A 12741-nucleotide genomic window follows, 5' to 3' on the forward strand; every position below is an offset into this window, starting at 1 on the left:
ATTTCTATGGCAGCAATACTCACTCTTCCTGGAGGAAGAGTTGCTTTTGCGTTTGAAACATCACAACTGCACAAAAAGCCCTCTAGGTGGAAGTTAGGTCATGTGTTGTTTGAACGTTTTTGATACTAGTGCCAATGCTATACCTATTTTTTTTTTTTTTTGATATCTTACTTTGAGGATCAGAAATGTTTCTCTACAAAACAAAAGACAAGTCATGTTAAACGTCTCAACACGAGCAGTCGTATAAGAACTTTGCCAACATAAACTAGTCTAATATTGGCAAAATTTTGATTTGAATCAGGAACTATCTGATTTAAACTTATGTAGTAAGTGACTAATTTATTAGCCATTTTGTTAAATCTGCGTTACTAACTCTCCCCTGTAGGGCCCTGATGAAAATGGACTCAGATTTGCTTCACTCACCGGTCGTTGGCCTCGCAGAGGAAGAGGAGGCCGACATGAATGACTGGAAACTTCCACTGGCCTTCATGAAGAAACGACACTCGGAGAAGATTGAGGGCTCCAAGGCCTTGGCGCAGAGCTGGAGGATGAAAGACAGGGTAATTTTTTTCTGCTCATCTATTTCTGGAGTAATTCAGCAGGTTAAGGGTGCTCTCTGTGCCGAGCTGTGGTTTGAGTTTGTAGGGGCTCTTCCTCCTGGAGCTCTGTCAATCTAGGGCAGGCAGAGTTGTTGAGGGAATAAACTCATGCAGACTTGTGCAATAGCTGCATTTTCCTTTTCAAATATCTCTGAGGGGACCATGTTAGGCTTCATAGGGGGAACTAATAAAACGGGAAATCTGGACAGTTGATTATAATTGATGATTTATTACCCACGTTAGATCTTTAAAATAGCAGACATCACATCAGACTTTCAAGGATACTTTCTATTATTTTAAAGGTTAAGTCTGATGATATTCTATATTTTTGTTGTTGTCAACAAATCCCATGAAAAGACCAAAACCAACAATGACTTAATCCTACTAACAAGTATTGTTTGTGTCGCCAAAGTTTCATTGTTGGAGTCTCACATACGTCATCCCATTGCCGTAAATATTCGATAGCACACCAAAAGTGTATAAATCCGCCACTGAACATAGTCCTCAATGAATACACTATTTCCTCCTGTTTGAGTAAACTGCAGTGCCCAGCTGTTTTTTTACAAATGAAATTATATTTGTGATTACTAATGATTTACATCCTTAGTGGGAACGAATGGATTTCGGGCTGAGTGTCACAGACAGGCTCGGAAAGAAGTATTGAGAAAATGACTAACGCATTGTTGGTTTTGGTCTTTTCAGGAATTTCTTGACAATAACAAAAATACAGAATATTGCAAGCCTTATTCTTTAAAGGGAAAACACTTTTGTTGTTATGCGCACAGTTCTTGTTTAACCTTGACTTCAACTTTACTGACTACTTTCCGGATGTGGCACTGTCTATTCTACTTATCCACCTACTGCGATCAGGGAATGTGTAATCAAGAAGCTGACCCAAGGACCTCTATGCCACTGCGGGGGTATATTCAAAATGTAAGACTTTTGACAAAATATTTTAGCAGACGGCAAAACTAGGCAAAAATTTTTGGCAAAATCATTTTGTCTCAGTGGGATGATGTTGTGTCAAGCTTAAAGGAATAGTTAGACATTTTGGACTTTCTCGCTTTCTTGCTGAGAGTTAGATGAGAAGATTGATATGTCTCTCATACCTGTCCACTAAATATGAAGGCACAGCAATCAGCAGGTTAGCTAAGCTTAGCATAAAGACTGGAAACAGGGGAAACGGCTAACTTGGCTCTGTTCAACAGTAACAAAGTCCGCCTACTAGCACCTCTAAAGATAGCTAGTTAACACGATATATCTCTGGTATCTTTGGACGGAGTCAAGCTAGCTGGTTCCTCTTGTTTGCAGTCTTTATGCTATGCAAAGATAAGCTAACCGGCTGTGGGCTGTAGCTTCATATTTACCATACAGATATGAGCATGATAGCAATCTTCTCATCTAACTCTCAGCAAGAAAGCGAATGAGCATATTTCCCAAGCTATTGCTTTAACATTGACTTCATACCAAAAGTATCTTGGTGGTTTAGGCGCATGGCAGCAGAGGCACCAGAGCGGAAAGATGACTGAGGTCGTCCTAGTTTTTGCTTAGCTGTGATTGGTGCATTAAGGGAAAAGGGTGGAGCTTAGAATTGGTCAATTGGCCATCCACAATGCCAGTTCTCAATCTTTCAATCCATTAAAGAGACAAATCAAATACAGCGATGCTACACACTGTGCTTTGAGAGGACATCAGTCTTTAAACAGCCGGAACTCAGCAGCAAATCATTGGCTACCCTCGTCTTTATTATAGTGCCAATTCATTTCATTCTGCTGGAGGCTACCCGTGCTACGCTTTGACAGGGGAACCTCAAAGCTTTCCCTCATGAATGGCCACAGTGTATGTCAGCTCTCATAAAGCTGTCGTTTGATCCACTGCAGTGCTACCAACCTGATTCTTTTATTGCCTCATGGCTACAGAGTACTACCGCTATAATGATTGCAAATGCTACGTAGTCATTAATAACCCTCACAAACTCTGCACCTATTGTAGAAATGTACCCAAATCAAGATTTAACACCTCGCTGCTGTTAGGACATCAGTGGAATTACACCACAGTGCCCACTGAAGTGTCATGCTTCAGGGAAATGTTGAATAAGAAGGCATCATTAAATGTGACTCTGGTATTGATTTAAAAGAGGTAATAGGAGCTGGCTGCAATGGGCATTCCTATCCGAAAGTCATGCTAAATCAACTGTGTAACATTTTTCATTGCTCAGAGCGCTTTCAGGCCATAGCCCCTCATTTGTACACTTGTAAGAAGAATGTGTCCTTTCACATTTCTGGGCTCAGAGAGCTACGACTAAAGAGAGCTTTTTGTATTTAATGCAGAGAGAATTTGTCTTTGAATGGAACTCTGGCCCAGGGTTGAATCCATCTCTTAAGATGGCAGTAATTGCAAAATGATGGATTTGAAAACAATTTTTTTCAAAAGTCATCTTTTTCTGAATAATGTGATTGGGACGTGAAAGGCAATGGATACAGAACCAGCTTGTTTTGTGTACTTTAATTTTTTTCTTTTACTCAATGAGTCCTGATACTATGGGGCGTCCTCCATTAGGAAAAACATAATCTGATGGCATACAAAGGGTCCTATTTTAATCACAGCAAGAGCAACGACCAGCACAAAGCGGTAGGTCTTGGGTGCACGAACTGCGTGGGCGTCGCCAAGCGCACTTGCTATTTTGGTTCATGTATGTGCAGTAGCGCAAAGTGCAAAAGGGCTGGCTGAAGTTGAATATAGATCAGAGGGTGTGGGGATCAATAAATAATGAACTGAAAGAGAAGCTTTTCATATAGTATAAAGCAACAGATACTGTAAGAACTACTCATATTAATTCATAGATCAATGCAGACTGGTTTACAGACGTTCCCGTTTTAACCACATAAAACGTAATTTTTTAAAATCCGATTTTAACGCATCTGCTGGTTGGAAGGTGTTTAATAAAAATAGTTTATATTTTAAGCATTATTGCGTTATTACTATGCATTTGGTCACGGTATTTTGTTTACTCTTGTTGACAAAATCACACATTTTCCACCAAAACAGCTCACTTTGCCCTGCCTGAATTTGAATGAACCTTCCACTTGTTTGCGCGTCTCCTCCCACCTGTGCGCTGTGCGCTGGGCAACACAATACCACACAAATGGGCAAAGTGAAGTTCAAGGACAGGAACATACCACACGGTCTGAGAGCTGCTTGCGCTGGCTGTTGCGCTGCCACAAAAATAGGGCCGAGAATGTTATTCTGCAGCTTTGTACATTTTAGTTTCAGTTGTTCATGGGTGAGCGCATACAGTACTTAGCCTGTAATTGTTTTCATTGATTTAAGCTGATGGACAGAATCTTTTGCAGTTAGGATATCGAGCGAGTTGGTATGTGAACATTTAAGCCTGGTGAGAGAAACATGCAGCGCGAGGCTTCGGAGTGGGCTGTAAATGATGTTTTGCACTGTGTGAAATCAGAGGTCTTGCTCTTGGAGACACACAAACTCACTCACACTCGCAGAGTTGTCTCTGTATGAACATAGGAGGAGAGAGGGAGGCCCATTGGTCAAAATGTGTTTATTCCCCTGTTGGGCCAATTCAGTTGTTTTTGTGTGTGTGTGTGTATTTGCAGTTGTGCACAGCTGTTTTTGAGACCATCTCTGTGTGCAGCATGATTGTGTGTATATTTTCTGCACCTGCAAAGTGGAATCATGATAACAGTTTTTAGATATACTGTATGAATAGCTATTAGTGTTGTACAGTAGAGTCCAGGTCAGGGCTAACATCAGATGACAAGTGGCTCCTTTAAGGAATAAAAAGCTACCTAATAGTTGATTAGAAAGCTATCAAGAGGGCATTATTTTTGACAGTCATGTTACTTAGGGCTGGGTACTGACCTTCGATACTTTTATGGCACTGACCAAATTGATTCGATACTATCGAATATCAAAAAATGCCTTGTCCTTCCGTACCAAATTTCGATACCTAAGGAGTAAATCTCATCAGCGTCAGTGCGCCAATAAGCACGCAGCGTGCTTTTACCAAGATATAATAATGCTGGTGATTGGCTGTCTAACGTTACACATCTTAAAGGCATGCAGGAAAAACACTATGTTACGCCAGAGACGGGGCTCTGAACGGGGCTCGTTCAGGAACTGGTATCAAATTCAAGGCATCGGTACTGATACCGAAATGTTTTTAACGATACCCAGCCCTAATGTTACTTGCAGTAAAACGAATTAAGATCAGAAGTGTGACTCTAAAGCTGCCACCGCATGGACTTTCCCCAGGGACTAGGAACCTTTGGAGGAACTCAGTGTGTTTCCATCGCAGGGACCAGGGTCTAAATTCCTGGGGACATTATCTTACCCCCCCCCCCCAAAATGTCCCTGCTTGGGGGTTAGTACTTTCCAAAAGTACAGGAACTTTCGGGGTGGGGCTTGCCGTGCTGAACATTTCTGATTGGCTGAGTGGTTTGACCGTCTGGATCGCCGCGTTGCTGGCTCACAGGCCGGCCTTCTCTGGCGCAGCGGCTCAGCTACTGCGCTGCTGGAAACGGATGACCAGTCGGTTGAAGGTAAAAACATACGGCCCACGTGGTGTTTGTTAAATGCTATAACGCTAACTGTTGTCATGCTATTGCTACCCTAGCCAAAAGCTAATGTTAGCTACATGCTAACGCCAACCTCTAATGCTAACCACTAATGGTGTAGAATCGTGGTGTTCGTTAAGGCAAGGGTTGGCTAAATCGATCGTACAAAATTAAATCTTGTTAATGTCGTGAGACACAAGGGTTTAAATAAATCAAAGGTCCTTATGCTGAATTGCAGGTGATGTGTTTAATAAGTTATAACAATATTATGCAGCTGTGTGGTGGGTGTAACCTAATGGGTGTAATTTGCCTAGTCTTCGCAGGTCTTCAGCCCATTGTTGTCACAGTAGACAACAATGGGCTGAAGGTACCCTAAAGTTCCTTGAAAAGTAGTTCCTGGGAATAAAAGTTCCTGGTACTTTGGGTGGAAACACGGCTTAAAATGTAACTTCACCCCCAAATTCTGCTAGCTCCATCCATCCCTCCCCAGCTATTTAACACTTTAGGGGGCGTGGGCGTCATGTGTGCCGCGGGAGGTAAGGAGACACCAACCAGAGTGAGCGACAGACAACTAACCAGCCATAAGCAGTCAGCTGTCAGACTCTCCGTGTCCACGGAGGAGCTTTGACAGTCAGAAGCACATTCATGGCCCTTTTGTAAAAGTTTCTGTGTGGTACCTGTGTTGTGGAGTGTCAGTACGTAGCCGTAGCCCTGCTGTTTATCATGGATCATCATCAAGGGAAAGAATGCGGTCCGATGGTGCTTCTACAGCCGTCAAAAGCACACGTCCGAACCATTGTGCCAAAATTGAAAAATAGCAAAAACCTGCATCTATTTTAAAATGAGCACTGTTTTACAGACTCCCACTCAAAGGCCCTCTGATTGGAGGGCTTTAACACTCTTTAAAAAAAAATACAAAAATAATTACAAATTTTTTTTTTTAATATACCTTGCAAGGTTCAGGGTGATTTTAAACAGTAGCGTGTTGAGTCATTTTAAACCCATGAAATGCAGATTTTCATAAATTTGGTAGGAATGTCAATATTCACACCAGCATTGATGTGTTTCATCATCGTCATATAATTTAGTTTACAGCTCAGTAACATGTTTAAGTGTGCAGTACCTCCTTTAAGTATCATGTTTCCATTATTGAGCTGTCAGACCTGCAGAGTGAAATTAAAGCAGTCAGCTCGACAGGGAGTGAATGAGTGTGATTAGGTTTGCAATGATTTTACATGGCTTTGATTGGTTCCCATCAAGAAACTAAAAAAATGACACTAACACAGTCAACAGATGCTGTAATTTGTTTTTCGCACTCACAGTGAGCAAAGAACATGACACCTGTATGTTGATAGCAAACAAACATGGACCTCGACCTCATAAGATAAATGATTGCAGCACAGGCTTTGACCGTTATTGATCCACGGCTGGTACGCTTGTTTTTAGCCTGATAGCTGACAAACATCAACTGCCACTGTAGGTTGTAACAAAGTTACAAAAGTTGCAATAGGAAAAAACTGTTTTAATTCAAACGAAAGTAATGCGAATGCATATTTCTGTATTTGTGCGTTCACAAAGTTTTAGTTGTGAATCTAGTTTGTGAATTGAGTTTTATGCATCTGGCCCCAGGGGGTTTAAACATTATTTGGAATAACAGATAAACTGCCTCAAAGCTGGATGTAAGGTGACCTACCTTGCATGCACAGAAACCTTCCTTTCCTTACCTGTTATGCGTCACAGTCCCCTGTGGAGCTGTGAGCTGTGTGACGTCAGAGTGGCTTGACACAAACTTGATACAAACTTTATGTCCACCCCTTCCTAGTCTAACATTGTAGCCACTTTATAAACCCTGCCAGGATCCTGTCTCCCCCTGAGGCCCAATATCCTGTCAGACATAGAAATGGGGTTGTCAAGGCCTATTTTTAGGACTATGTGTGTATGGGAGCTGTTCAGCGTGAAGGTGGATCAGAATTGATTTTACTTGCCAATGACAAATGGAAAGGACTTTGTCTTGGGAGCAATTTTGTGGAGACGGGGGGCCATGCAAGAGCACAGCGGAGGGTGTAGTAGAATAAACACAGAAAATATAAGAACAGGTATAAGTGAACATTGACATGTTTGGGACTTTATTACATTGAAAATAGCTTTGATTTACTTAGAACTTAATCTTAATCACTAATGAGGCACCTGTAGACAGCATACTAACATACATGCACTGGAGAGGGTTACTGACCTCTCCAGTGTTCCTGCCTTTAATTAAGAGTCCTGTTAAGACCTGAGAGCCGGCTAATTCCTAAAATAAAAAGATTCATGTTGTTAAATGAAGACTCAAATGAACTTATCTCACAAAGAAATATATTGTCTAACTACAGTATATCTTTTTTTTAAAAGCTAAAGAAGGCCTCAACTAGGATGTACATAGTCTAACACATAATAAAAGCACAAGATGGTGATACAGGCTGTCTGACTGCGATGAGAAAGTCAGACCATTTTAGGCCCTTCCTATGAGCCAGAAAAAACTGAAGTAGTTTTCTACATGGCACTGTTCACTTACCATAGTCTCCACATCCATATCTGCTAGAAGACAGAGTGTTACTGTACAATAATCTTCATTCCCAATAAAAACCATCAGCATTATCCTTTCCCTAATTACGATGATACAAAGAGGAAATGAAAGATGATATAAACCGAAGCAGTCATTTCCAACTAATGGGTTCGATGAAACCAGGTTTTTTTTTTTCTCTCTCTCGAGGATACATGAAAGTCTTGGAAAGCCAGAAATCTCACAGGTGTTTAAAAGTGTCAAAAGCATATGCACACATGTAGCCTCCTCTTTCCACACAGGGAGGTCGGAGGTCAGGTCAAGGCCAGTGTCAGAACTGCACCTTTCTTCAGGGTCTTGCTCAAGGACACTTCAGCAGGGTGGGAGCTAACAAGTGGCCTTTATTCTGGAGCTTTTGGTTCCCACATACACACTCTGGCGAACCTACAGCCATAATTCAGCACCGATATGATAATCACTTGCATGGAATTATTTTTAGTACATTACAAATACATTTTGTTTTCATGCCTCTGTGGCTGAAAGTCAATATGCTGTCTAATGAATTGTGTACATTGAATTCAACTAATGATGCAGAAGATGAAGCGGCAAAGACCGCATGTCTCATTTCCACATTATTAGAATGGGCTTGGATATTGATGACTTATTGATTTCATTATTCCTAAGTCGAAAAACCCAGCAGGCAAACCAGCAGGGAGGGATATGAGAGAAATTTAAATAAATCTCGTTTGTGTGTGTGCGTGTGTCACTCTGACTCCAAAAATCAAGTATGATGTCCACCTGATGATAAATCATAAGACAGCTTTCTGTATATTTAACATTTGAATATAATTAAAATCCCAGTACTCCTAAAAATAAAAGATCAAAACTGCCTTGAGCCAAGTCCAAAAGGGGGGGGGGGTCACATAATGACAAATGACCCGATATTTTCAATTTTAAAATCTCAGGGAAGAACATTGTTTGACAAACTCCCGCAAGCTATTTTCACACAGCTACAAACTGCTTTGACAATTCAACATTCTGCTGTAACAAAGTGTTTCAACAACAATGTGCTGTCACTGTGTTAACTACAACAGGGCTGCGGGCATCAGGGAAGAGAAAGGGAAGTGATGACAAATACTAAAATACTGTGATAGACTATCATGGAGGACATGGTGAATCATAGTTAAAGTAAAGCCTCGTTGTGCTAGTGTGTGAATGAAGAATGTATATAGACAGCAGTAGTGTCCCAGTTTTGAGTCTTATCCTGGTTTTGATCATATTCAAGATATGACATTTACATGGAACTTAGAGAAACAGGGCTTTTTATCTTTCTGAATACATGATTTGTTGGTTTTTGCATTCTCAAACAACACAGAGGTTTGAACCATTCGAATATCTATTTTTGCGCATTATGTCCATAAAAGGGCAAACCAATACAACGAGAAACATAACTACTTATATAGGTATATTTATTTTAACATAAACATGTCTTTTTAAAAGATCTACATAGCTACACATAAAAAAATAAAATAATTAGGTTACAGTATATAGAACATTCAGCACTCCGAGCGAGCTGTGCTGTGATAAACATGGATCAGGTTGCTAGTGCTGAAATGGTGGGATTACTGTAGCTTACATAGCTTGCATACAACTTTTATTGACGTTCCACAATTTTACTGACCAAAATCTGAAGTATTTCCAAACGGGGCTTTTTCGATTGCTCGGCGTGCTAGTCACTCTCTCTGCGGCCGAGTTGGGTTGTGAACTCTCTGCCAGCATTACCACACAGTTGTTGTTGAATTATTCGCTCGTTTCAGCTTGACCCACATTTCATTTTAAACAATGAAAGTAACGTTGTGTGACTCCTGTCCGTCAGACAGTGCATTCAGTGCAGACAGCCGCCGTAGTTCTGCTTTTTTTTTTTCTTTTCACAATCGAATGTCTGTTTTTTCGATTATATAATCGAATTTAGAATATTCTCTGACAGCGCTAATCTACATACTGTATGTCCGACAATCATGCGCACTTTAGGTAGTGATAGGTCAACTGTGTGAAAGTGTGAAAGTAGGCAGGGTTTGAACTTCTCTCTCTCTTTCTGTTTTTTCATTCTTCACACAACTACTTCTGTCACTTTTTCTTCTTCACTACGAATGCCTGTGACAGGAGGGACTTTCTGAAAGTGTCCCAATTTGTATGATTCATTGTGTGTATTAAAAAAACACATGAGACACACATTTATTGGAGAACGCGCAGGGAGGAAGTGTGATGCTGCCTGGAGGAGGCTATGATGGCTGGCTTTTAGCCCTGACTTTTAGTCTGGCCATTTGTTTCAAGTAAGGTTGTCAAAAGTTTCGATATTTTGATTATTTACTTCAGTACTTTCGATACTATACTTTGTTTTCGATACCGTGTGTTTAAAATGATACGATCTCCATTAATTATACATGCGATACTATCGAAGGTACTGAAGCTATAAAAAAAACAGATCTACAATCTTTAGACGGCGTTCGGCACGTCCCCAGTTTGAAGAAGCTGACAGGAGTACCAGCATGGAAGCTAAGCAGTGCCCTGCTGTGGACCTGGACAGCAACAGAATGTATTTTAGCTACCTAAAAAAATCAATATCAGTTTAAGTGTACACTATTTATTTTCACTGCCTTACTTTGCCGTCAGGCAGCCTTTCCGACATGAAACTGATGGCTTATATCACTCTCTCCAAAGTCACCACCAGACTACCAGACAAAAACTGTAATTTTACTACATAGAACACGGGAGTTGCTGGTCCACCGCTGCCTCGACCTGCAGTTCCGATCTGAACTAATGTGTTAAAACACCAAAGTCACACAATAACACAAACTAACCCATCGAGGCAGCGATGGACCAGCAACTCCCGTGTTCTGCGCCGTAAAATTCCACTTTTTGTTGAGTATCGTTTTTTTTTAAATTCTAGTATTGTATTGAAGTTTAAAATTCTGGTATCGTGACAACCTTAGTCTCAAGCATACTGAACCCTTAATAAAACTCCTGCTGCTGACTCATGAATTTGCATTTGTCCTCTTTGGCAAAAATATTTCCCCAAAACACCCTTTCTATTTCAAGAGTTGTCCAAATGCACAACTCTGTTTGGTCTTTTCTCTACTTTCAGCTGAAGCATCCAATATCTGACCTGTTGCTGCCAGCTAGCTATGGCACGCCCGGAGGAGATCGATGCTCTCCCCCATTTTAATATCCTCCATTTATTGCAGGCCTAACAGATGGAATAATCAGGGGCCATTGATCGACGCAGTGAGTGGTGCTGGGGGCTGTAGGGGTGTCTTAAAAGGGCGCAGAGGGAAAAGGCTGGAAAGTCCCCTGGAGTCCCTTGCAGTTATTAATGAGAGGAGGACGGCAACCAATTACATGCGAATACATTCACATGCACATACATGCAATTTATCTCTTTCTGTCTCCCCCCTTCCCCCTTGTCTGTCTCATTCTCTCTTCACTTCTGTCACTTTTTTCACACAGTATCACTTTTTATCACAGCAAAGGCTCAGGCTTGGTGTCTGAAAAAGCAAAGTCTTGTGAAAGCACATCCTCCTTCACTCTTCTGATGCTCTGTCACAGTCTATCTTTTTTTCTCTCCACCTCCGCTACCTTCTTCTTTCTCCTCACACGGATTGATTGATTATTGGAAATTTTGTTTAGGCTTTCCTCTCAGATTAGTTCTAAGCCACTTGCTATGGGTCAAAGGGTGCTTTGTTCACAGTGGGAAACCTCACTTTGCTATCGCTGCTCTCCTTCTACCTTGCTGAGCTTTCACTCTTTCTTCTTATCACTGTCTGTAACATTCCTCTTTCTTTTGATTGAAGACATACTGTCTCTGTGTGCTTTTTCTAGGGCTGCAATTAATTATTTCATTTTTGATTAATCTATCAACAATTTTTTTCCGTTGTTCAGAAGTTGTCAAAAATCGTGAAATAAGCCCACCACAAGTCCCCGGAGCCTAAGGTGATGTCTTCAAATTTCTTGTTTTGTCCAGCCAACAGTCCAAAACTCAAAGTATTCAATTTACAAAACAGCAGAGCCTCAAATTTAAAAAGCTGGAGCCAGAGAATGTTTTCCATTTTTGCTTGCTTGCTACTTTTTGATTTAGATGATGATCAGTACATTATCGATTGTCGTCAGTAAATCTTTTTGTCAAGCGACTAATCAATTTCAGCACAGTTTCTTTACTTAATTTCCTTTTGAGTACCTTCAATACGGTAGAGCATATACAGTAGACCTGAAATGAAAGCTCTTACAAGCAGACTTTGTTAAATTGAGTTGATTTCATTAATCTGGCAACAGATTTTGTACTGCATAATGTCGTTTCCACTGTTGAGATTCCAAAATCGTTGACTTTGGATTTGTGAATGGGTGTGCTAATTAGTTAGTGGGATATAGCAAGACATGACTTTCAGGAAGTCAAAAAGTTCAAAGGGTTCAAAAAGTTGGCAGAGGAATATAGAACGTGTTAACTGTGTTAAAACATCAGCTTGTTAAATTTGCTTTTCCACAAAGAAAATAATCATTTTGCGCAGGTTTCCAAGCTAGAACAATGGTGTAAGTCCAGGAAAAACAAAGGCACTAATTCTAAATCAAGCAGACCCACTCTCATCACTGATACTGTGTGACCAAACTGCGGGAACACACACAGATGAAAAACTGAGTTTCACAGACAATGTTGATTTTATATATAAGAAAGCTCGCCAGAAACTGAAGGATTTTGAGGTCAGAATTGACGTTTTGGAAAAAGTGTATGTCAGCCTGATAGAGAGCACCCTTGTTTTTAATATCTCTGTCTGGTATAGGCGTTTGACTTTAGTAAATAGAAACAAGCTGACCAGGATTGTTAAAACAGCAGGGAAGACAGATAGTAGGCTGCCAACAAAAGCTATAATATCGCCTCTACAGCACAGCTGTACACAGGAAAGCCCAGCTGATGATTGACAGGAAAGCCCTGTCAATGATCAATGACAAAACACATCCCCTCCAGCCTGAG

General features: G+C 40.8%; 1 protein-coding gene across 4 annotated transcripts in view; it reads left to right on the forward strand.

Annotated features, from left to right (window-relative positions):
* The window catches only part of rptor (regulatory associated protein of MTOR, complex 1), a 187686-nt gene that overhangs the window by 1492 nt on the left and 173453 nt on the right, over positions 1 to 12741 (forward strand). For all 4 annotated transcript variants that reach the window (XM_044188784.1, XM_044188787.1, XM_044188788.1 and 1 more), the window contains exon 2: positions 386 to 560. In XM_044188784.1, the coding sequence (XP_044044719.1) occupies positions 393 to 560 (168 nt within the window). In that variant the 5' untranslated portion in view covers positions 386 to 392. The remainder of the gene's footprint in view (positions 1 to 385; positions 561 to 12741) is intronic.

Source organism: Siniperca chuatsi, linkage group LG3, assembly GCF_020085105.1.
Source record: "Siniperca chuatsi isolate FFG_IHB_CAS linkage group LG3, ASM2008510v1, whole genome shotgun sequence".
Classification (NCBI taxonomy): domain Eukaryota; kingdom Metazoa; phylum Chordata; class Actinopteri; order Centrarchiformes; family Sinipercidae; genus Siniperca; species Siniperca chuatsi.